This window comes from Myotis nattereri, assembly GCF_964212035.1.
Source record: "Myotis nattereri genome assembly, chromosome: 10".
In the NCBI taxonomy this organism is placed as follows: Eukaryota; Metazoa; Chordata; class Mammalia; order Chiroptera; family Vespertilionidae; genus Myotis; species Myotis nattereri.
Genome location: NC_138085.1, coordinates 26,896,274 through 26,921,794, shown reverse-complemented (window position 1 = coordinate 26,921,794; position 25,521 = coordinate 26,896,274). Strand labels below are relative to the sequence as shown.

At 48.9% G+C, this 25,521-nt stretch overlaps 1 protein-coding gene across 1 annotated transcript in view; it reads left to right on the top strand.

Moving 5' to 3' along the window:
* Positions 1-1,795: 1,795 nt before the first annotated feature.
* ACOXL (acyl-CoA oxidase like) overlaps positions 1,796-25,521 on the top strand; it is a gene marked incomplete at both ends in the record, with an annotated part of 80,297 nt that continues 56,571 nt past the window's right edge. The window contains 6 exon segments of the mRNA XM_081101523.1: positions 1,796-1,870; positions 14,095-14,178; positions 18,326-18,412; positions 19,173-19,271; positions 24,478-24,586; positions 25,493-25,518. Coding sequence (XP_080957649.1) covers positions 1,796-1,870; positions 14,095-14,178; positions 18,326-18,412; positions 19,173-19,271; positions 24,478-24,586; positions 25,493-25,518 — 480 coding nt within the window.

Sequence of the window (25,521 nt, the reverse complement as noted above, 5' to 3'; positions counted from 1 at the left end):
ATTTAGAGTATGAATGGCAGCTGCTATTCCTGGGCACTACCATGCAAGCACAGGCTTAATGAGCATTGAAATGGGGACCCTCTGAGTCATGTACAGTTACTGTTCTCATCTGATGGAGAGAACAGAGGCGCTGGAGGCCAGGTCACTTGATGTTGGTCACACAGGCACAGAGCCAGGAATTCAAGGTTACTTCCAGGCTCAGGCCGTGCTTTGCATTGAGACATGTTAAGTGGCAGAGTGGGACCTCCCCTCCTGTGTCAGTTTAAGTTCATTGAGAAGCAGACGCCAGGATGAGACTAGACGTGCAAGTGATTATGGGGGAAACATCTGGGAAAGGTGCTGCCTCGGGGGAAGAAGATACGTACCAAGAAGGGCTCTCTGGTAGCTAACTGGGCTCATATTTCTACGTAGCAGCCATTTCTACGCAGGTGAGAGGCCCCTGTCTCTGATTAGTCCATCCTCGTGCAAATATGGACTCCAGATGCAGAGCCTTTGGTCCTAAACTGACACAGGAGGGAGGTTCCTCCCGGCTAAGGGCTGCCCCTCCCCCAGCTGAAACCCTGGAGATGTGCTGCAGGATCAGAGCCCAGCAGGAGGAGCAGGTCTGTGTAGCCCAGTGGTTCTCAACCTTCTGGCCCTTTAAATACCATTCCTCATGTTGTGACCCAACCATAAAATTATTTTCGTTGCTACTTCATAACTGTAATGTTGCTACTGTTATGAATCGTAATGTAACTATCTGATATGCCGGATGGTCTTAGGCGACCCCTGTGAAAGGGTTGTTCAACCGCCACAGGGGTCGCGACCCACAGGTTGAGAACCGCCAGTGTAGCCGGAGAGGCCGCCTCACGCCATGACCCAGCTGAGGGAAGCCTCCTCCTTCACTGCACCCCGAGCTGGGGGGCCCTGTTGATGTCGAATTGGCACCAACGACCTGAAAGGGTAACGGGAAGGGAGCTGGAGGAAGGGAGCTGGAGGAGATGGGGAGGACCTCCAGAATGTGTGCAGGTAGGGCTGACACCTGGGAGGAGGGAGAGGAGAAAGGGCACAGCTTGGTTGTGAGAAAGTCGCAGTGATGGTTGGGGGGAGGGGGTGCTGGGCAAAGAAAGACCTGTCTTTAGAACCTTGCCTTCTCAGCTGCCTGACGCCTGATGGACACTCAGGCGGACTCTGCAGGGAATGCCATGGGTGCCAGCTGGAGGTTGCTGGTAAACTCTGCTCTCTAGGCCTAAGCGACACTCCTTGTGGCCACCACAGTACAGCGTCCTTCTTCCTGTGTCCCCAGTGCTGCTCTTGGTTCATCACAGACACAGGAAAATGTCTTTTCTACCTGCAGTCTTGTCAGGAAATCCTTTTTTTCCTTCCATTTTGACCACTCCGATGGACTACATGGTCCTTTATACAAACGGGGGGCTTTCTCGGATGCACAGTAAGCGCCACACGGGAGATACGAAGGCGCTAGGGGTTGTCTGTTTGCCCAGAGCCACCAGCAATCCAATCAGTTCAGTGTCTTTTTAAAAAAAATTTTTTTATTGATTTGTAGAGAGAGAGGAATGGGGAGAGAGAGAGAAACATTGATGTGAGAGAGGAACATCCATTGGCTGCCTCCTGCACACCTCCTACCAGGGATCTAGCCCGCACCCCGGGTATGTGCCCTGACAGGGAATCGAACTGACAACCTCTCAGTGCACAGCACGATACCCAGCTCACTGAGCCACACCGGCCAGGACCAATTTAGCATCTTGACACACATTGTGAATCTCGCCTTCACAGGTATGATCTGAGTCTGGAGGAGATGAGAGCTTTGACATTTGAGAGAGTGAAGTTCACCCTGGGTCTGCCTCTGTTAAGACGCGCATTTCAGGAACAGGTACGTGTCTTTATTTTGCTGTTGTGGGTCCTGGAACTGCCAATGTTGCCTGTATGGGGTGTGCTTTCCTCAGCCCCCCTTTCTGCCCTGCTCTCCCCCTACCCTGAGCCACTCACTCACTTGTCTCAGTCTAAGGAACCGGGAAATCAGCAGAAGTAAGGAAGTGTTTGTTCACAAAACCAATATAATTTTAGGCATAAAACTCAAATACCTCAGCAATGTAAATAACTGCTTTTAGAGGCTTTTAAGGCATTTTAGACTTGTCTAAAGTGTATAGGCCCTGTTTGTCTAACCACTGCCATTCTAAATTCAGTTAGGTTATTTTAATTTAGCCTCATTACAAAGAGTATGATTTGAGAGTTCCTCTGTGATGCATTAGGAGCTATACATTTTAGCCAAGTTTAAGACTATTCCCATTTCATTCAACTTCACGGTTTCCTTGAACTTAACACTTTCCATGGGAAAAACAAACCAACAAGCTTCCTGGTGATCCACCTGGGGAGGGGTCTGACCTGGGGAGAGACTTTAGTGAGCGGGTGGCTGGGGAGCTGACCAGCCTGCAGTGAGCCTGTGGGGTCTGTGGGGGTAGAATCTGAGGATTGAGGGGTGGGGGCCTTCCCATTCAGGGGCCGCTGTGGGCTTGCTTCTCTGTGGACTGAGGATCAGCGCTGATGTGGGATCTGAGGTCCTTGTTTAGAACAGATCGCCACCCTGTCGCCCCCTTTGGTTGGCTGTCCTGAGGATGCAAGGACAGAACTCGGCATCTCAGAGCTTTGGCATCTCCTGTTAAGGTGTTGTGGCCACCTCCAAGGTGACGATTGTCACCTGTACATGCCGAGCGTGTGGAAGGAAAGCATCCACATAATAGAGGGAAGCGTGCTTACAAAGCCTGATAAATCATTCCCTACCAAGTTAGTAAATCGCCTGTCAGTGGAACATAACGTTTAGAATACAACCAACAAAGAAAAGAAAAAAGAGAAAACCCAAACCGTTTTGCTTCCAGCCACTTTCTCTACCAGAGTCTGGCTTCCGAATGCATCAGCATGGGGCGGGCTGCAAGGCGAAACCCCAACATGCAGCCTGTCTCCTGCTCCCTTAATCGGCCCAACACGTCTGTGGCTTTTCTCAGTGTCAATACTTGGGACCTGGACGTGAGGGTTAATCCTTTAAAGATGTTGACTAATTGCTGCTTGACCCAGAGTCTGAAGGATTAGCCAGTGCAATCCCGCTCCTGATGAGGCGTGTGGACTCCTGGATCCAATTATCTTCCTGTTTTCACGGTGCCCTTCGTGGCCTCAGCAGCCCGGACAGCCCTGTCCCAGGTGATCAGCTATAATTCCTCCAGGAGGCCCTGGGCGATCCATCCAGTATTCATTTCTGTTAGTTATTTTTCAGCCTGTTTGGTGCTTCTCTCTGTGGGAATTTGCAAAAGCCAGTGAACCCAAAGGAAATTGAATGAGTCGGTCGTTGGTGCTGTGGGCTCATCTCTTCGGGCGGAGGTCACAAGACTCAGCAGCACATCTGTGCTTGAAGGTTCTCGAGTTCCACCCTGTAAACAGCTGGAAGAGCTGTCCGTGCCCAGTAATTCTAGAAGAAGTGTTACATGATTCATCCTGCCTCTTAATAAAAATAGTGAGTCATGGCTGTACTGCCTGTTCAGAGAGCGTTCCAGGTCCTTCCCCGGCCCCTCGCTTGTGTTTCTGTTAACATTCGTGGCTGATCCGATGAGCTCCGAGGCAGAACGTGGTGTGTCATGTGTAATGATGATGTTCTCAGGACAAATGAGGAGTGAGCCCACTCGTTCCAATTCTCTATGGACAGTCCCCAGGCCAAGAATAAGCCATTAAAATATTTCCACTGTGTTTTCCCCTTTGCCATCTGCAATAGATTTGAGATGTTCCAATAATTTTAAAAGGAAAAAGCCTTGTCTGCGTTTGACTACAGAGTGTGCATGCGCACACGCACGCCCAGTGTGCGCACCATCGTTGCACCTCCTTGACTTCCTGTACCTGTCTCCAGTGACATCCCTTTTGTGCCTCTCAGCCACCTGTCCCTTCTCTGCCTGAGGATTCTAGCAGTGGATCCCGTGCATGTGTGTGTGTGTGTGTGTGTGTGTGTGTGTGTGTGTGTTGCTGACTCCCTGAATTTCCAGATGACACAGGACCCAGGGGTGACATTTATTTTGTGGCAGTGCTGGGTCTGGATCCCCTTAGGTGACTTGCTCTGTGTGTGCAGCCACTTCTTCAGAGACACTGGTCCCTGGAAGCTGACAGGCTAATGACCTGCATCCAAGCCATCATAACAAAAAATAACAGCTCAGATCTACTGAGCACATACTCTCTGCCACAGCGCTAAGAACTTTCAATGAATGAACTCATGTAATAGTCACAATAACCCTAATGGTACTCCCCTTTTACAGATCAGTAAATTGAAGCTGAGTAATTGGCCGGAGGTTAGACAATTAGTGAGTTGCAATATAATCCATGCAGCATGGGTTCAAACCCAGATGGTCTGCTTCCTGAGCATCTTACATCTGGTGGTTCTTGGCCCTGGCTGCCCATTAGCATCATCATCATCTGGGAGTTTTCCAAACTCTTGCTGTGCAGGCTTTTACTCAGGCCAGTCCACTCAGCACAGAACTCTCCCAGGTGGGTGATGTGGGATATTGGCTGGCTGGAGTGCTGCTGCACGCCCCAGCACTTTCCCGGGACCCTGAACTATCTCCCCCAAATCATTCCCGTTTGGCATTTGGTCCCTGCCAGTCATAGTTCAGGCCGGACTCATAGGAGCACTCCATCCCAACGCTTCCTTGTCCCAGGAGGGAGCCCGTTGGCTGGGGCAGTTCCTGGACAGGTGTAGTGAGGAGTGGGGACAGATACCTGGATAATGAAGCATCCACTCAGTGACTCCCCCAGCCATCTCTCTCCCATCCTGAGGTCTGCTTGATCTACTCCCCATGGTCCACATGAGTGGTGGGCATGGTGGCATCATCATTGTCTAAACCAGTGGTTCTCAAAGCATGATCTCAGGACCCCTGGGGCCCCCAAGACACTTTCAGGTTCTACCTTAAAGGTAGATACTCAGCTACTTGTGTGCATGACACCAGATTTTCATCATAAATGACAACCAGAACAGCATATTGCAGCAGACTGAGTGTAGAGACAGGTATGAGAGTTCAGCTGTCTATTACTAAGCCAGATGCTAAAATACTTTTTGAAAATATGTAAACAGTGCCACATTTTTCACTGTTTTTTTTTGGGGGGGGGCTTGGAAATTATGGTTATTTTATATAAGAATTATGTCATTTACATTAACATGGGTTTATTATTTTTTAAATGAATAAAAATTTAAGTTTTTTTCCATTTTAATTACTGGATGGTAAGTCGATAGATATAACCCACATAAACAAATGCTTTTTGGAATCCTTGATAAATTTTGTTGTTGTTGTGAATCCTCACCAGAGGCTATTTTTTTCCCCCCGTTGCTTTTCAGAGAGAGTGGAAGGGAGGGAGGGAGGTAGGGAGGTGGGGAGAGAGGGGCAGAGAAGGAGAGGAAGAGAGAGAGAAACATCAACTTGTTGCCTCCCACATATGCCAAAGCTGGTGGGAGTGGTGGTGGGGGGAGTGAACCCACAACCCATATACGTGCCCTTAACTGGGAATCAAACCCCTCACCCTTCAGTGCATGGGCTGATGCTCTAACTACTGGGAGCTCCAGCCAGGGGAGAATCCTTGATAACTTTGAACAGTGTAAAGGGGTTCAGAGACCATAAACTTTGAGAACTGCTAACCTAAGTTACCCATTGTTTTCTCAGGAAGCCCAATTTCAGCTCAGCATGTTGGGGAATTGGCAGAAGATGTGTGGCTTTAGTGTATATTTATTATACTACAATTATCTATTATTTCTATCAGGATTTTAGGTAGTCTCAGTTTGGGATGGCTTTTGGTTTTGTATTTAGAGAAGTACTGGGTGGGCGGTCAGATCTAAAATGGAACAAGATTCTAAGGTCAGAATCTGAGAGGGCACCTGGCAGTGGCTGAGTGCCGGGTGAGTTCCTCATTGACCCGGAAGGAGCAGTCTTTCCCAGGAGCCGTGACACCGAAGCCTTGGGCTGGGGGCGTGGGGACGGGGGCTAGAAAGGAGCAGGGAGGATGCCAAGAGACTGAGGATGTCTACCCTGCCACTAGCCCTTTACCCCAGCCCGTTACTCCCAGGCCTGTCCTGCTGCCCACAAACCCCAGCTGACTGGTCCTGCAGACCCTGAAGGGCACCCTCCCCCACCCCAGCGCTGGCTCCTGACCTCTGAGCTCTTGGCTCTGACACCCTGGTCTTGGCTCTGCCCTTGGCCCTCTGGCTTCTGTTTGTACTGGACCCAGGCCTTTCCTAGTGGGCTGTGACGGGCTGCCCCTGGCTCTAACTTGTGTGCTGTCTCTGGCGGGAGTCCCTGTTCCAGCTTGAGCTTCACGGACTTGGACACCGGCCACTTGGCCAGTACCCTGGCCTGGCCAGCCTGACCCCAAGGGAGGCTGTGGAGGATCTGAGCAGAGATAACAGGACAGAGCAGCCTGTTTACAGAAGTTCTTCTGTATAGATTGGCACCTCAACCTACTTGTCACCTGTGATGGCCACAGGGATTACTTGAAAGGGAGTACCAGGGAGTGAGTTGGGACCCACCCAGGGACTCCCCTGCAGCTGGAATTCTGCACTGTAAACCATTCTGCATAATGAAATAGTCTCATTTTAAGTTACAATTATTCTTGCAATGAAATAGTATGTTAACAATAATAATTTGTTAACCTTTGGTAATTTCCTCCTATGTGCCAGGTGAAGTGATTCATTTCTTTTACAATTATTTATTGAACACCCACTATGAGCCAAGTGTTGTTCAAGAAGCAGTGAGCAAAGCAGGCAAAAATACCTGTCTTTATGGAGCTGGCATTTTAGTCTGGGAGGAGGCAGACTAAACTCACAGACAAGACATGTTTAGTGTGTCACATGGTTGTAAATGCTGTGGGTGAAAATCAAGCATGGGAAATTGGAAAAGAAGTAAAACCATCTCTGTCCACAGGTGGCATGATCTTATACGTAGAAAACCCTAAAGATTGCACACACACACAAAAATGTTAGAACTAACAAACTCAACAAAACGACGGTGTACAAAATCAACCACTGTTTTTCATTAAAAAGAACGTAAAGTAATGCACTTTCCATGAATGGAAGAGGAAGTGCACGTGTCAACATGGCAATGTCACTAGGATATAGGTTCATCATTACATGCTATCGATATTGATAAGTTAGTGATTGCAGGGCAGGAATAGTCAGAAAACTTTTCATAGCAGCAAGGAGTTTGGTAGGAAGAAGCATGACATTTAAGGCAAGAATTGGAAAATCCTAAACTGTCAGAACGCTACAATATTGTTATTGTGGAAGGAGAACTATATCCGTAGACAGAGCCATGGGGCTGCCACCTTGCATCATTCCTGCATGGGGCTTTCCTGGAGTCGCCAGGGCCCCGGGAGAGCAGAAGCCGAAGGGAGGAGCACAGCCTATACGACAGCCCTCCCAGTACTCTGCCCAGGCTTCCAACTTTGAGGCCCCAGCAGAGAGTGAGCAGAGACTACGAAGGGCCCCGCGTGGGGGCCACAGGGGAAATGGTTGGATTTTCTTGCTTTTGGAGTCATTGGAGGGTTTTCACAGTGGAGGGTGGAGGTGGGGGAGGGGAAGGAGGGAAGTAGAGCACAATGCTTATTTTAAAAATGTTGTAGTGCCTTCATCAAAACTTACAAGTTGATTCAAAAAGCCTAATAAAAAAACAACAACAACATACCCTAGAGTCATTAAAGCAATTATGAAAAAGGACACACTGAGAGGATTCTCACCCCTTGATTTCAAGACTTATTATAAGACACTCAGATTATGTGGTATTGGCACAGGACAGACAAATAGATGAATGGGACAGCTGGAGAGTCCTGAAATGAACCCGCTGGCACATGATCAGTGGATTTTTTTTGACAAGGTTGTCAAGGCAATTACATGGGAAAAGTCTTTTCAATAAACGGTGTCTGAACAACTAGATAAACACGGGAAAAGTTAACCTTGATCCCTACCTCACACTACACACAGAAATAAGCTGAGATGTGTGATACACCCTCACATAAATTCTAGAATTATGAACTTTGTAGGAAGACAAAGGAGACCATCTTTTTGACTTTAGGATAGGGAGAAGTTTCTTCAGATCCCCAAAGAGCTAAACATGTAAACAAAAGAACTGATAACTTGGTCTTTATCAACACAGAAAACTGTTGTTCATCAAAAGACATCGATTGTTAAGTGAAAAAAAAAAGGCATTCCCCAAAGTAGGAAAAAATATCTGCAATGTGGATTATGTCACAAAACTTTATGCCGAAATTTGTACCCAGAATATATAAATAATTCCCAGAGCTTAATGATAAAAAGACAACACCATTTTAAAAAAATGGGAAAAGACTTGGACAGACACTCTATAAAACTATAGAAATGGCAACACACATAAAAATGTGGCCAACATCTTTAGTCTTCTCAGAAATGCATATCCTATATAATAAAAGCATAGTATGCAAATTGTCCCCTTGACCAGAGTTCTTCTGGGAGTTGGACCGGGGGGTAGCCAACTGGGGGGAGGGAGGGAGTACCTGGATGGCAGCTGGCAGCTGCTAGGGACCCTACCAGTGCAAGTTCTGTTGACCAGAACTTGTGCACTTAAGCCCTGAGCACTGCACTCTATGTCAATTTCATCTCATTGATATCCTATGTAATAAAAGGCTAATATGCACATCGACTGAATGGCAGTACAACCGGTCACTATGACATGCACTGACCACCAGGGGGCAAAGGTTCAATGCAGGAGCTGCCTGCTGGTGGTCAGTGCACTCCCACAGAGGGAGTGCCTCTCAGCCAGAAGCCAGGCTCATGGCTGGCGAGCACAGTGGTGGTGGCAGGAACCACCCCTGTCTCTGTGGCAGCACTAGGATGTCTGACTGATGGCTTACGCCCACTCCCCACGGGACATTCCCCAAGGGCTCCTGGACTGTGAGAGGGTGCAGGCCAGGCTGAGGGACCTCCCCCGCCACCAAGTGCAAGTATTTTGTGTATCAGGCCTCTAGATATTAAAAATACTAGAGGCCCGGTGCACAAAAATTTGTGCACTCGGGGGGAGGTGGGGGTCCCTCAGCCCGGCCTGTGCCCTCTCGCAGTCTGGGACCCCTTGGGAGATAACGACCTGCTGGCTTAGGCCTGCTCCCGGGTGGCAGAGGGAAGGCCCAATCCCTAGGTGCAGCCCCTGGTCGGGCTCAGAGCAGGTCGATTGGGGAGTTGGGGTGCTGCCCCCTGTCATGCACAGAGCAGGTTGTGATGCCACCCTCGGTCATGCTCAGGGTAGGGCCAATTGGGGGGTTGGGGCACCACCCCCTGTCACACTCAAGGCAGGGTCGATGGGGAGGTTGCGGCACCACTCCCTGTCATGCACAGAGCATGGCCCATCAGGGGGGTTGGGGCTCCGTGCCCTGTCACGCACAGAGCAGGGCCCATCAAGGGGTTGGGGAGCTCCCCCCTGTCACTCACAGAATAGGGCCGATAGGGGAGTTGGGGCACCGCCCCTTGTCACACACAGAGCAGGGTGGATCAGGGGGTTGGGGCGCCGCCACTGTCACACTCAGGGCAGGGCCGATGGGGAGGTTATGGCTCTACCCCATCACAGAGCAGGGCCCGTGGCGGGGGGGTGGGGTGGGGGCGGGGTTGGGGCGCCGTACCCTGTCACACACAGAGCCTCAGGGTGATCAGGGGGTTGGGGAGCTCCCCCCTATCAGGCACAGAGCAGGGCTGATCAGGGGGTTGGGGCGCCTTCCCCTGTCATGAACAGAGCAGGGCGGATAGGGAGGTTGTGGCCCCGCCCCCTGTCACACACAGAGTCACAGGGTGATCAGGGGGTTTAGGCGCTGTCCCCTGTCACACTGATCCTGGTGCCGGGAGGCCTCGCGGCTCCGCTGATCCTGGTGCTGGGAGGCATATTACCCTTTTACTATATAGGATAGAGGCCTGGTGCACGGGTGGGTGCCAGCTGGTTTGCCCTAAAGGGTGTTCTGGATCAGGGTGGGGGTCCCCACTGGGGCGCCTGGCCAGCTGGGTGAGGGGATGATGGCTATTTGCAGCTGGTCACACACCCTTCAGGGTGGGGGTCCCCACTGGGGTGCCTGGCCAGTCTGGGTGAGGGGCTGAGGGCTGTTTTTAGGCTGGCGGGTGACTGAAGCTCCCAACTGCTCCTTTTTTTCTTTTTTTTTTTTATTGTGGGCCAGCTTTAGCTCTGGCTCCAGCTCTGAGGCCTCTGCTGCTGAAAGCAGGTATCTGGTTTGTTTGGGTTCTATAATCGAAACACTGTATCAACTCCAGCTCTGAGATCCCAGCTGGCTGAAAGCAGGTTTCTGGGTTTTTGTTTAGCTTCTATATTTGTAATAATGTTTCAAACTGTAAGCTCAGAGGCCGGCAAGGCAGGCGGGGAATGTTGGTTTCCTCCGTCACTGAAGCAAGCAAGCCTTATGTTAGCTTCAAGCAGCCTGGCTGCCGGCCGCCATCTTGGCTGGCAGTTAATTTGCATATTGCCCTGATTAGCCAATGGGAAGGGTAGCAGACCTACAGCTAATTACCATGTTTCTCTTTTATTAGATAGGATTAACACCACCATAGTGTCTGATGTTTGAGGCAGAGGAAGCAGGAAGGCCAGTGGGGAGGCTGTTACCAGAGTCCAGTCAGCTGATGGTGGGAGATGCAGGTAGGGCCCAGCTGGGGTTCTGCTCTGGAGGGAGGTTCAGAACTCATTAGCCCAGAGGCAAGGGTCTCTTTTGACCAGGATCAGTGAGTCCATACGCCCATTTATTTATTTTATTTGCACAGTCTAGTCTGATGCCTTCTCTTTCTAAAATAATTTGGGGCTAACTATAGCAAAGGGCTTGTACTTAAAAAAACTGAGAAGACATAACTAAAATAAAAAATCGAAGACAGCCCTAACCGGTTTGGCTCAGTGGCTAGAGCATCGGCCTGCGGACTCAAGGGTCCCAGGTTTGATTCCGGTCAAGGGGGTCAAGGGCATGTACCTTGGTTGCGGGCACATCCCCAGTGGGGAGTGTGCAGGAGGCAGCTGATCGATGTTTCTCTCTCATCGATGTTTCTAACTCTCTATCCCTCTCCCTTCCTCTCTGTAAAAAATCAATAAAATATATTTTTTAAAAATCGAAGGCAAAAGAAGCAAATATGTCTGTTTGGGGACTGATATGAGAAAGCTAAGATCAGGAATCTGCCCAGTCTCCTTGGCTGGCACCTACCAGGGGCTGCTGGTGGGTTGCCAGGGGCAGTGAGGGTCTTTTACCATCAGAGGAATGACAGGTCAGATGATAGACTCTGCAGTGCTGTATCAAGCTGATGTTAGTGGAAGAAGACTATATCTGCCTTTTAGAGCCCCTCTGGGACTTATAAAACTAAAAATATGCATTTTTGTAGAACTTGATCTGTGACATACTATTATGCCATAAAGGTCTAGATCATCAAGTGCTCTACAAAGAAATGGGGCCTGTTTTAGGGAAAACGACCTGCCTTTTGTTTGAGACTGAATTTAATAAGCAGAAATGTAAATAGTGTGGGGTGTAATTTAGGATACACTCTGAGCCTAAGTATATTCCCCATGCACTTATGGAACCATCACCACTTAAAATCATTACAAACTAACATTCTGATATGGGCATTGAGCATGGTTTGAATATATCAAGTCTAAATGAAGGCAGTATTCTATTGACACAGAAATACTGTGGAAGTGTATGCTAAAATACACATCGTTTATTGATTGATCATTATCTGTACAGACAATTTATTATGTGGCCAAATGATAGTCCACTTGTCCATATTAGACATTCCTTAATTAATAACAATGAACAGATCAGAAATTATTAAAGAACGGGGAGGATTTATGGGTGGGGAAGATGTTAAAAATAAATGCCAACAGGGCAGTCAATCAAATTAAGCCTAGTCTTAGTTCTGGAACTTCTGCTTGACTCTGGAAGGGGACCAAACCGAAGGCGTGCTTAAGTCAACATCAGAGGATCAGTGGCAAACTCCTGTTGGCATTGCCCATTGGCTCTAATAGCAAAGATCGCCATCTCGTGCAGAGACTGGAGAAGGAAAGTAAGCATCAGAAACACTTTATATGCCCCAAGAAGGCTCAATTCGGGGTTGAAGCTTTAGCAAATATGATTGCAATTTATTCCAAACTGGTGGGTAACGTGACCCAAATGGATACCACTAATGACAAGGTCATACTCCTCCATCAACAGTAGAAATGGAGAGAACGAAATGTGAAGAAAACTATGACCGGTTGGAGGTTTTGCGGGATTTGCTTACTCATGGTGGTTTAGGTTGGCAGTAGCTGAGGGGTGCTGGAAGGGGAGGAAGGGCTTGCTGCCACCATGCGGGGTAGGGTGACGTTCAGGAAGATCACCTGGCCACAGGGACGTGTTGATGTCAGGTGCTCAATGGAGTATGAGTAGGGATGCACCGGTGACAAAGGTTGGTCCCCAGAGTCCAGGTTTCCTCCAGCTTAACCACACCATGAGGGCCAGTAAAGGGGGCGGGGGGCCGGGCAAGACATTCGTGAGGAATCTGAAGATCTGGTTTCGGGCCTTTGTTGTGCCACTTACTGGGTGACTGGTTGGACAAGCCTTGTGACCTCTCTGAGCATAGACGTTTCCATCTGTTACATGGGGTCGGTGCCTCCTGTCCTGCTTAGCCTCCGTGGAGGGTTGTTGTGAGCATCAGGGGGACAGAGGACACATGGGCCCTTCAAAAAGGCCTGCGAAGATCTCCTCCAGTTGTTTTTTATTATTTGGTGGTAACTAGCTTTCCAGTGGGAGCCGGAGCTGGAGCCAGAGCCACGCGATGGTTAATACTAGAGCCTGGAGATATTTTAGGAAATAATCAATACAAGATGCACTGGGTTGGAGCCACGATAAGACTAATAAGTCTTGACAGTGTGCTGTTTGATAGAATTAATAATTCTTGAGAGAAACATTGTAAAAACCTACAGGAAGGGAAAGCAAAGTGCAGTTGGGGAGAGAGCTTAAACCCATGTGGAAACTTGAGAACCATCCACGGAAAGTCAGCTCTCATCATGCTGCTGTGGGGCAGGTTACACACATGTGTACACACATGTGCACACATGTATACACGCAGGCACACATGCTTATGTGCACACATGCACACCCCACACAGTGCATATACAGTGCATGTACAAGGAAGATGAGCAGTAATTTTAACAATGGGTCAGGGGCCCCCCACCTTCTAAGGCAGCGGTTCTCAACCTGTGGGTCGCAACCCTTTCACAGGGGTCGCCTAAGACCATCAAAAAACACATATATAATTACATATTGTTTTTGTGATTAATCACTATGCTTTAATTATGTTCAATTTGTAACAATGAAATTGGGGGTCACCACAACATGAGGAACTGTATTAAGGGGTCACGGCATTAGGAAGGTTGAGAACCACTGTTCTAAGGAAATGCCCTGCCTCTGAAATTTTAAGGCAAAGCAGCAACAATGGTTTGCGCTGTCCCACTTATCGCTGGAGGAGAAGCGAGTGCGCTCATGTTGTGGCTGTTGTGTACAGCCAGTGAGAGAGGGCAGTGAGGGGGCGGGGTTTACCCGGTAAATGAGCAAAGCCTGAGATGATCTAGGTTAGACAGGGAAGTAAAGAATATTGCTCTTCCTGTGTCCTCAACCTTCCACTCCGCAGTCTTTATCAAGACTGACCCTGGATTGGAGCCAGGCGTTCCGGCTGGCCAGAGGCCAGTGCACAGGCTGCAGGCAGGACTGCGGGGCTGGGCAGCGCCAGGGGCAAACCTGCTAAGGCAGCTCGAGGCCCGAGGGAATCTGTCGGGAGCCTGGCCACAGGCGGACACAGCTGACCTTCTATTGTGTAAGAACATCATCCTGAAGCACGTCTATATGGTCAGCGGCCAGACAGTCACAGAAGGAAGAATGAAAACATTTACGTCTGTAGGATGATGGGGTTAATGTTCATTTAAAAAGTGCTCTGACTATGTTGCACTTTTGTTATAAAAGTACATATGTTTTTTATATAACTGTTAATCCATAAGTTCAGCAAACCATAAGGAAACCTTGACATTGGGCCTGTCCTGTTTCCAGGCAGAGAAAACAAAGAATTGTGTCAGTCGAAGCCCCGTCATAGGAGAAGCGCTCTCCACAGCGGACGTGGCCACCGCAGTAACGGTGAGAGGGACTGGGCACCGCCCCCGTGAACTGACCCTTGGTTTTGAATGACAAGGATTCCTGCAGCTATCAGTCTATTCATGGGAACAGATTTTTGTAAAATGTACAGCTTATAACCCATCCCTTACCCTCCTCTTTACTCATTGCATTCAATCCCGTTTTTGTGTTTTCTTTGCTTTTCCTTTTGTTGGGTTTTATTGCATTGGGTCAATCAAATATTTGTATTTGTTTAATTTTATAAAAACCGTATCAATCGTTTGTGATTTTCTTTCCTTCACTTAACTATCATCACTGATGGATCCATATGGTTGCATGTCACTGCATTCATATTTATCTTTTAAAATCTTTTTTTTTGGAATAGTAATGCTCACAGGAAACTACAAAAGTAGCACCTAGAGTCATAAGAACTCTTCACCCGGGTTCCATCGGTGGTGACGCCATACGTCGTGTAATGCAGTATGAAGCCAGGAAGTCGGCACTGCCGCAGTGTGATGGCTGGACCAGATCTTGTTCAGATTCATAGCTTTCCACACACTCGAGTGTGTGTGTGTGTGTGTTGTTGTGTGCAGTTTGGTTCTATACACAGATTTGAGCAGCCACCATCACAATCAAGATAGGGAACTGGCCTTAGCCGGTTGTTCAGTGGTTAGAGCATCAGCCCCCAGACTGAAGGGTCATGGGTTCGATTCAGGTCAAGGGCACATGCCTTGGTTGCAGGCTCGATCCCTGGGCATGTGTGGGAGGCAACCAGTCGATGTGTCTCTCTCACATCGATGATGTTTCTCTCTCTATCTCTCCCCCCTCCCTTCCACTCTCTACAAATCAATGGAAAAATATCCTTGGGGGAGGATTAACAACAACAAAAAGGATAGAGGACTGTTTCATCATCCCGGACATGCACAATGCTACCCATTTGCAGTTGCCTCCAACCCCCGCCATCCTGTTTTTTGGCAACCTCTAATCTGTTCTCTGTCTCTGTAGTTTTGCCATTTTGAGAATGATACACAACGGAAGTTTGTTCACTTTTGACTGCTGTATTGTATTCCTTTGTGTGGATACGCCCAGCACCGGGAAGTCTTAGACTTCTGCATTTTGCTGACCAAAAGGGTATAAAATGGCACTGTGACATTGGCTTGCTTTGTGTGTCCCAGCTCACCAAAGATGGTGAATGAGTGGCTTGAAGGGCATGCCTGCTGTGGCCCCTCACGGTGCCCCAAGTCCCCAGAAGAGGGTCATTCATGTGGCCCTGCATATATCTTTCCCGCTGTGGACGCCCCTGGGCCTCAGTCTGATGTTCCCACAGCAGGAATTAAACTAGAGTAGGATGCCAGAATGACCAGACAGGAAGGCCTGTGGATCAGTGGTGAGTCCAAGCTGGCAGTTACTTCTGTTCTGCAGTGTAGTCGTCAAAAATATGTAGGAACTAAAATCAAAGAAATTAATGAGTGCCCACTGGGGTGACGGCACCCACCAGGAGGTCCTTCCGGAGAGCCCGGCCTCCCTGGGACTTGAGCCAGTCAGGGTCTCTTCCCTTCTGGATGCATCGGCTGTGGCTCCAGAGAGAAGAAATTCAGCTGAGATGCACCAGATGGACCCCCCTTTCAGAAACAATGGAGAACCCTGGTCTATACTCAGGGTCCATCTCGCCCCTCCACCTGCCTTCTCTTCAGCCAGGTCTGGTGGAGTGTGACCTGGGAAACCTCCACGGGTGTCCCTGAATTGTGGGCGGGGCCCTCTTGGAATCTCCAGGGTCCGGCATTGAGCCTGGTGCATTGAGTCCTGCAGGGAATGTGTGACTGAATGGGGGGAGGCAGCCCACGGTCCAAGCAATTGGGCGGAATGTCCCTCAAGTTTGACATATTTCTCAATCAAAAGCTTTTTAAGAAGTTGTTCTCTTGAATATCCTGGACAAAAATCTGAGTAGATTTAGAGAAATAGATATTTTAAAATGCTTCTCTGATCACTGTGCTGCTTAAAACCCCTTCCTGGCGCTGGAGGGACAGATGCAGGGTGCTGGGAGCAGTGCCTGGGAGCTCTGGGGTAGGCAGGGTGTCCCCACATCTCCCTGCCAGCCCAGAACCGCTGGTGGCCTCTGCCTACTTCCTTCTACCTTCCCCTGAGCTGGCTGTTTACCTGAGCAGGGGCGTCAGCATCAGTTCATCTCATCATCTGTGCCCACAGGCTGGGCCTTCTTTTCCCTCCATGTCTGCTACCCACTGACTTGGGTGTCCCTGAGCGCTTTGGACAAACACTGTTGGGCTCACACAGCCAAGTGCTGGCCCGCCAGGTTGGCTCGGCAAACAGCTCACAGTGAGGGGCAGGAACGAGAGAGGTGCCAGGGAAGCCTGTCATCCTCACTTAGCTTAGCTTCCTCCCACGACTGGTCCCTTCCTTACTTGAGTCACCTTACTATCGATCTTAGTTTGCCTGGACTGCGATGATAAAATACTATAGATCAGTGGCTTAAACAACACAAATTTATCTTCTCGCCATTCTGTAGGCTGGAAATCCAAGATCAGAGCCAGCAGGTCCAGTTCCTGGGTAGGACCCTCTTCCTGCAGATGGCTGCCTCCTCCTTGTGTCCCCACAAGAGGGTTGATGGTGGGAGAGAGAGAGAAAGAGGGAGGGAGGCTGGAGGGAGCGCGCGAGAGAAATAGCTCTCAGATATCTCTTCTAGGAACACCGATTCCATGGTGAGGGCGCCGCCCTCATGACCTCATCTAAGCCTAATGAGTTCCCAAAGGGTCCATATCCTAATACCACTGCACTGGGGATTAAGGCTTCAGCATATGCATTTGGGGGGATACAGTTCAGTCCATAGCACTGTCCTGTCTGGGGTCACCGCTGTCTCAAACAGCGCCTGCAGTGCCTCAGTGTATCCCCTTGGCTCTTGGAATGAAAGCGCCCGGATGCTCACAAAGGCTTTTTGGGAGACCTGCCTTTATTGTTGTGTGGGAGGGGCCTGGCCTGCCACAGCCCGGTGCTGGTGGCTTCCTGGCCCACACGACAGACCACTGGTCCGTGGCAGCGGGGAGACCAATGACCTGGCGCACGTCCAGTCTCTGAGGTTCAGTCCCAGGTCTGGCGTGTTCCCTCTACATCTGAGGTCATGCTGAGTGGGCTGAGTGGCCTTAGTTTCTCTCCCATGAAGACGGCACTGCCAGGTCCCACCAGTAGGCTGTGTTCAGATGGGAGCTGGTGACACCTGTGATATGCTCCATGCCAGGCCTGGGTGCGTGCTGGGGCTGTGACCCCTGAGATGTGGCCTGAGCCCTTCCCAGCACTCTCCGGGGAGTGGCTCACTTAGCAGACTGAGGTGGGATCAGCCTGCACCCCAGCTCTCACCCAGCTTTCCCTGCTATCATGGGTCGTCGCTCTATCTAGTCCCCATCTAAAGCTTAGAGGCCCAGGCAGGGGACCCCCTCCTTCTCCCTCCATCAGCAATACTTTCCCTGGGGTTTACAAAAGACCAGATGAAATCTTGGCTGCTGACTCTCACCGAATCCTTGCAGCAGCTTCATGAAATGCTGTTAGATGCCAGGCAGGTTGGGGTTGAACCCCAGCCCTGCCATTTCCTCCGGCACAGGCCTGCCAGGTCACTTGCCTCTCCTGAACCTTGGGGTCCTCATCTGACAAGCAGGGTGATGCTTTCTTCTCTGAGTTGTCATGAGAACCAATGACCTCATGTGAATGGAGCTCAGTGCCTGGAAGGCGTGGGCGCTCACTAGTTGGGGTGCTCATCATTCACTCCATTGTCGATGGGGAATGAGGGCTTCTGTGCTGTTTGTCCCAGGCCCCACAGCAGGGGGAGCGGCGCGGGGGTCCTACACAGCCAGCTTGGTCGCCTTCCTGTTGCTTGGTTGCCTGTTTTTCATCCCAGGCCTCGCGAGCCGGACCCTGAGCACACAGGCAGAATGAACGTTCAGGATAGTCATTTGATGGGGTCAACAGGGCGGCCCGGGATGGAGGGCTGACTCTCTGTGGTGTTGGAGTGGCCTCCCTCTCGAGTGAACTGTGAGCTATGTCTGCGGAGAGGAACTGGAGTCTGACAGGGGTGAAGGGGTGGGCATGGCGTTTGACCAGGGGGCTAGCTGTCACTCAGTCGTTGGCTTTTGCTCACAGTGGCCTGTGCTGTCCTTGTTTCCAGTGTGGAATAATTTATTGGCTATTTGGTGGTGCGGTCAGGCACCTCAGAAGCCCAGCACATATAACTAAGTGGCTTCAGCCACTCCAGGTAAGGCATGTATCTCAATGATGTCTTCTTTTATGGAGAGCCTTAAAAATTCACAGTGGCTAGGTGTGTGTGTGTGTTTCATGCTCATGCAGAAAAAAATGAAACAGGATTGGTTCAGCCAGAACTTTGTTTGGAATGAAAATTTCTCACTCTCTTTTTTTGTCTTGCATTGAGTCTGTCATATTCTTAACATCACATTAGCTGTCACCAGATGGATTGTAATTTTTTACATATTTTATTGATTTTTTACAGAGAGGAAGGGAGAGGGATAGAGAGTTAGAAACATTGATGAGAGAGAAACACCGATCAGCTCCCTCATTCACAACCCCTACGGGGGATGTGCCCACAACCAAGATACATGCCCTTGACTGGAATCGAACTTGGGACCCTTCAGTCCGCAGGCTGACGCTCTATCCACTGAGCCAAACTGGTCAGGGCTGTAACTTTTTAAAATATGTTTTTATTGATTTCAGAGAGGAAGGGAGAGGAAGAGAGAGACAGAAACACCATTGATGAGGGATCCAACCCGCAGCCCAGGCATGTGCCCTGACCTGGAATTGAACCGTGACCTCCTGGTTCATAGGTCAATTCTCAACCACTGAATCACACCAGCTGGACTGGATTATAATTTTTTATAATTATTTCCAACTCATCTCTTCCTCTCTCATCAGCATTCCTAATGATCGGAGAGGTCTGTAGTTAGATAGTCAGAGTGGCCACCTGAGCAGCTAACCCCCTTCTAACATCTGGTTAACTCCAGGAGCAGAAATACACTGGGATGTTTGCAAGGACTAAGAGGGGCCATGGAAACAATGTGAGAGGGATCCAGACCGAAGCCACTTGTGACCTCACTGCACAGGCGAGGATTCTTTCCCTTGTTGTGTGGTTCTGGGCAGTAGGTCACCTGCAGAAAACCAGCCTCTCTCTGACCGAGCCCAACTTCACACCCTCTGGCTATACCCTCTGGCATGAGGCGCTCTGATTCACGGCAGTCATCTAAGTGCTTCAGTGGAGGTGGACATGTGCTAATACCAGTCATCACACAGCACCTACTATGTGCTGTGTTTACCTCCATGAGTCTAATACCAGCCAGTGCTTACACAGCACCTATTATGTGCTGTGTCCACCTCCATGTGCCTAATACCAGTACCACACAGCACCTACCATGTGCTGTGCTCAGCTCCATTAGTCTAATACCAGTCAGTGCTTACACAGAACCTACTATGTGATGGGTACTGTTCTAAGCACCTTCCACGCACTCAATAAATAATGCCCGTGACAACTCTATGAGAAAAGTGCCAAAGCCGCTTGGGTGTCTTTTCTCACAATAGCGGGTTAGTGATGGGATGTCATTGTGGGTACTCTCCAGCACACTGTGTGGCAGGAGGGCATTGTCCGTGCTGTGTCTTCCTCACCTGGAGCCAGGTCCTCGGTGCTGGCATTGTGCCATGTTCTTATTCGTTACCTGCACAAAAATCCATAGGACAACCAAAGCCAACATTTCACATCGTACCTTTCCTATGTTTACTACATGTGATGAACTCCAAGAGTTTCCCTCCCCTTCTCGTTAATTAAAAGTTGCTTGAGATGCAGACCCTCTCTATTGATATTTCCACTGTGGGTCACAACCGGCCACGTGCAACCCTGCTCTGCAGATCCCCACCCCCCATTCTTTAGCTCCTACTCCCCCTGAATAAAGAAAACAGATGTGTACTTATTTCACTTTTTGTTATAGTTTCTTGTTTGATATTGGGTACCAAGGAGAACTACAAAGGAACAAACACATTTCGAAGTTCTTTCTAGGAATGAGTTTGTGTACATGTACATATGCAAGCCTGCGCATGAGTATGGTTGTGGCCTGTGCATGTGTGCGTGGCTGGTCGACCAGGTCTTCATTTTTGCTGAGTTTGAACTTTAGAGCCTGGGCTTTTGTAAGTAGGTTTTCCTGACCCACAAAGGCTAGCTGCTCAGTGCTGGGAAAGACAGGTTCAGGTGAGGGCCGTGTTGGAGGGTGCCTGCCTTTCCTCCTGGTGCTGGTTGTCTTAAGCAGCCAGTGATGTCTGCCGCAACCTTTTGCAGTGAGTGTTGAGGATCTGAAGAAGGGGCCGTGCACAAATGAAAACACGAGACGAGAAATATGAGTTTAGAAGGCATGGGAAGGCCAGGTGGAAACCTCTCTCTAGAGGAGAAGCTCACTTCTGGCCGGTCTGCTTTTTGTTTACTTGAATGCACATTTGTCCTTAGCAATGCAAACAGGCATATCCACGGTAAAGTTTGGTAAACAGTAAAAGGATTATCAGGTTAGGAAATTGCCTTCAGCCATTGAGGCCACAGCAGGGCAATATTATGCTGATTTTCAGCCTTGCTGAGTATCAAAGTGCTTTGGCCTTCCAACGGGTCTTTTTGCATTAATGCTAACTACTGTTGGTTTTAGCCTCCGGCAGATGTCCAAGGTCATGATAACAGCAACAGTGAGGACTGCCCTTTCGTGAAGGCTCTCTGCGAGCTCAGCTCCATGTCAGACACCCTCTGCATCGTGTACTGTATCCCCTCACAGCCCGTGGACTGTCAGCCAGCTGCTTCCGTTCATTGAGCACGTGTGTGCTGGGCACAGGCTCAACCCTCTACCTGCCACATTGTTAAATGTTCTATACCTACAGGAAGGTATCACTGTCCCTATTTTACAGGTGGAGAAACTGCGGCTCACAGGGGTCAAGAAACTGATTCTGGCTGTGCAGTTCACGAGCAAGTCTCAGGTTCTAGTGTGATCATCCCTCATAGCTTCGCTTTCCTGCTAAGAGATGGGGGCTGACATCTTGTGGGTTTGGGCTGACCAACATTTCCTCTCCCTAAACCATGGTATTGAAGTCACCTTGCTGTCATTAAAGGGAACACTACCCTCACCCACATTTATTTATTTGTTTCATCTTACAGTTATTTTTTCCACAAAAATAATTTCCCTGTGCTGGTCCCCTTTCCCCTCAACAGCACAAACAACGCAGCTCCCTGGTGTGAAACCATGATGAGGCAGGGACTCCGGTGGATGCTGAGTCTCCGGAGGATGGCATAGAGGGGGTGGAGATCTCATGTGCTGTCGTGCTTCCCCTTCCTGTCCCTTTAAACTACTAGAGCATATCAAAGAGCCTCCGCTCCCTCGAGGACTGTTCCAGCCTCTCACAGTTTTGGGTTATTCCTTCCCCTGTGTTGGTTGTTTTATTTATTTTTTTAGGTGGGGGTGGGTGGTGGTATAGATAGTTAAGAGGTAAAAGTTTTATTTTTATATTTTATGCTAAATTTAACAAATAAATGAGGCTATAACATCTCTCGGGCGAAGGTATCTTAATTTTTATTTATTTATTTATGTTTTTAATCCTCACCCAAGGATATTTTTCCATTAATTTTTTAAAATATATTTTTATTGATTGCAGAGAGGAAGGGAGAGGGAAAGAGAGATAGAAACATCAATGACGAGAGAGAATCATTGATCGGCTGCCCCCTGCATGCCCCCCACTGAAGATGGAGCCAGGAACCTGAGCATGTGCCCTTCATTGGAATCGAACTTGGGATCCCTTCAGTCTTCAAGCTGACACTCTATCCACTGAGTCAAATCAGCTAGGCCCTAGCTGCTAGGGCATCCATTGATTTTTTTTTTTTTTTTTTTTTGAGAGAGTGGAGGAGAGGGAGAGAGAAACATTGATGTGAGACAAATCAATTGGTTGCCTCCCACACACACCCTGCCTGGGGTTGGGGATTGAGCCTCCAATGGAGGTATGTGCCCTTGACTGGGAATCGAACCCTTGACTCTTCAGTCCTAGGGCCAACCCTCTAACCACTGAGCAAACTGGCCAGGGCCATCTTAATTTTTAGAACTTAGAGCAGTGACCACTCTGCTGGCCTTCAACAAAGCATGATACTGGGAGCTGACACACATGGTGTGCATTATGCAGATCAGCTACAACGCCAGCATTTGGGCTGATGCAAACTTTCCAAATCAAGTGTTTTTGCCAAAAGTGACAAACCTCCTTTCCCAGAGCATATCAGATGTTTACGGGGACGGGGGCCTCCTGCCATTCCCTCCCTGCCAGGTCTTTCCTGCCAGGCCAGTGGTTCCTGCTACTACCCCTTCTTCCCTCGAGGTGTAATCTTCACCTCCCACATGGACTGTTGTTGTTTTTTTGTTTGTTTGTTTTTAACTGCACCCCAGGGATTAAGCCTCAAGCAGTTCCTTTCTTTGAGAAGTCCTGGCTGGTCCGCCAAGACCAGGGCAGCCTCAGAGGCCTCTCTTAAAAGGATGCAGCCATGTCCATTTATATCTCTGCAAAGCCCTTGCACATGTGAAAACTGCCTGCGCAAACATGTGTCAGAGAGGGTTTTCTTAGGCTTCAAGGCTGCATTTCTTGGCCAGAAGGAAAGTGGAATCTGCATACTTTCGAGTCTGAAACCTGAGAGAATCTTTCCCTGATCAATAGCTTGTTGGTTTAGTTCAGTCACATCGTCAATATTGTCGGCTCCAATTAAATGAGCATTTCCCCTGGACGCCCCTGCCTGGCCCCGGTGCCTTGTATTCAGAGCTGGCCATTGTGGCGTTTCAGGGTAACGCAGGTGGCGAGTCAAATTAGGGAGAACCAGTGGGTTAGGGGAGCATGTCCATTGTGATCCTGTGCTGCTGGCTTCCAGGGGTAAGGGAAGAAAACCGTGTTCTGAGCAGAGACTTAAACAGAAACCTGCATTTTCTTCTCACTTCTCCCTGATCAGGGTTCTTTTCAGACTGTTGTGAGCTGGAATCCTCAATCATGCTAAGGAGACAACCTGCATGACACATTCTAAGATTATTTTTCTTTTCTTTTAAAAAAATTATCTTTACTGTTGAAGGTATTACAGATGTCCCCCATTTCCCCCTCCATCCAACCCCCTCCCCAGGCCTTCACCACACTATTGTCTGTGGCCAGGGGTTATGCATATACTAGTATGTATATAAGTTCTTTGGTTGATCTCTCCCCACTCAGCCCCTCACCCCTGCCTTTCTTCTGAGATTCCTCAGTCTGCTCCATGCTTCTGTGTCTCTGGATCTGTTTTGTTCAACAGTTTGGTTTGCTCATTAGATTCCACATATGAGTGAGATCATGTGATATAAGATTCTTTTTCTTATAAGATAGAGAATCATTTACAAATGGTTCTGAGGGCTTGCATGTGTGAACCTTTTTGGGAAGTTCTGAAAGAGCCATCAAAGCCTTAACTAAGTTATTTCTTTTTATACAAATCAAAATGGTATGGGTGAGGGCCTAAGCAGTGGAGGGAGCAGGGCATGGCTGCCTGTTGGTTTTGCTGGCATTGAGCACACTGTTCTGACCTTTGGTTAGTTGGTTGGTGTTTGAATGACAGACCTTTCTTATGGAGGCAGTGATATTCATGATCCGGGTCACAGGGATGGGCAGGAGGAACCAAGTGATTAGTCCTGAAGGAGTGATACCCAGCAGACAAAAGGAAACACATCAATGTGGAGTTGGACCCCAGGTCATTGGACATCCATTTTATCTTGTGAACCTCATAGGTGAGATGTTTGGGGGACAGGTGTGTATGGAGAGCTGAACGGATATTACTGGGCTTTTAGGGATCTGGGTGTTGGATTATTTAAAATCAGAGCCTCAATGTGTCTAGAGAGAAAGATGTTGATCATTGAAGAAAGTCTTTAGATGTTGAAGCCCAGTGGCTCAGGAGTAGCACACATGTCAGCCCACCATTATAACAGAGAGAGACCAGGAAGGAGGTCTTTTAGCCAATGAAAACTGGCACCTTATTTTCCTGATGGAAGAGTCGTTGAAATGCTTTCATTTCTAGTCATTTTCACGGGAGGTGGAGGTGAGTGTATGAACTGAGGTGGTGGTATAGGGCCTTGACCTCACAAGGCTGAGCCAGACGGCTTGGTTGCCTCCTGCTCTGCTGTGATGTCATCCCAGTGGGCACACTTCACGATGCGGGCCTGTTTCACAGTCATCCTTGCACTGAGCTGAGGTGTTGGAATGAGCTTAAAGAAGAGAAATGCCATAGCTTTGCTGTTTCTGTAGGAGTTTGTGATCCACACACCATGTGAAGATGCTAAAAAGATGTACATCGGAAATGCCATGCACAGGAACTACGCTGCGGTCTTTGCCCAGCTCATTGTGGTTGGACGGTGTTAAGGTTGGTCATCACAGAAAATGAGAATGATTCTCCTCACCATCACTGCTCCCCAGTGAGCACTTGACCCTGAAAACACAAGCACAGTGCTGTATTTATCCTATATAATAAAAGCCTAATATGCTAAGTGTCCCGTCGTCCCAGTCATCCGTTCAACCAAAGTGTAATATGCTAATGCTCAACCGATTGCTATGACATGCACTGACCACCAGGGGGCAGACGCTCAGACTGGTAGTTAGCTTGCTGCTGGGGACTGGCCAATTGGGACCGAGTGAGATAGGCAAGACAGGCAAGACACAACCTGGAGCCATCCCAAGGCCTCTCCCCGGCTGGCCAACCTGCATCCCTCCCCGGCCCCAATCGTGCACCGGTGGGGTCCCTTGGCCTGGCCTGCGCCCTCTCGCAATCCAGGAACCCTTGGGAGATATTGAAGAGCCGGTTTCGGCCCGATCTCGCAGGGACCCCACTGGTGGACGAATTTGTGCACTGGGCCTCTAGTCTTGTAATATTTGTGATGATAAAATTGACCAGACATTTAGATGTTATACACTGTTATCTGCGATCAACTGTGTCTTGCCCCAGGAAGTTATAAAGCTTTATTCCTATCTTTTTTTTTTTTCTTAATCGTCACCTGAGGATATGTTTATTGATTTTTTAGAGAAAGAGAGAAACATTGATGTGAGAGAAAAACATTGATTGGTTGCCTTCTGTACGTACTCTAACCAGGGATTAAACCCACAACCTATGTATGTGTCCTGACTAGGAATTGAACCTACAACCTGTTTCATGAACCCACAACCTTTTTGGTGTACAGGGCGACACTCCACCAACTGAGCCACCAGCCAGGGCTTTACTCCTGTCTTTAGAAGCATAGTTTAGTCACCATCTCTTCACCTTCCTTAGGGCCCCACTGCTTTATTGTTCCTGTCTGA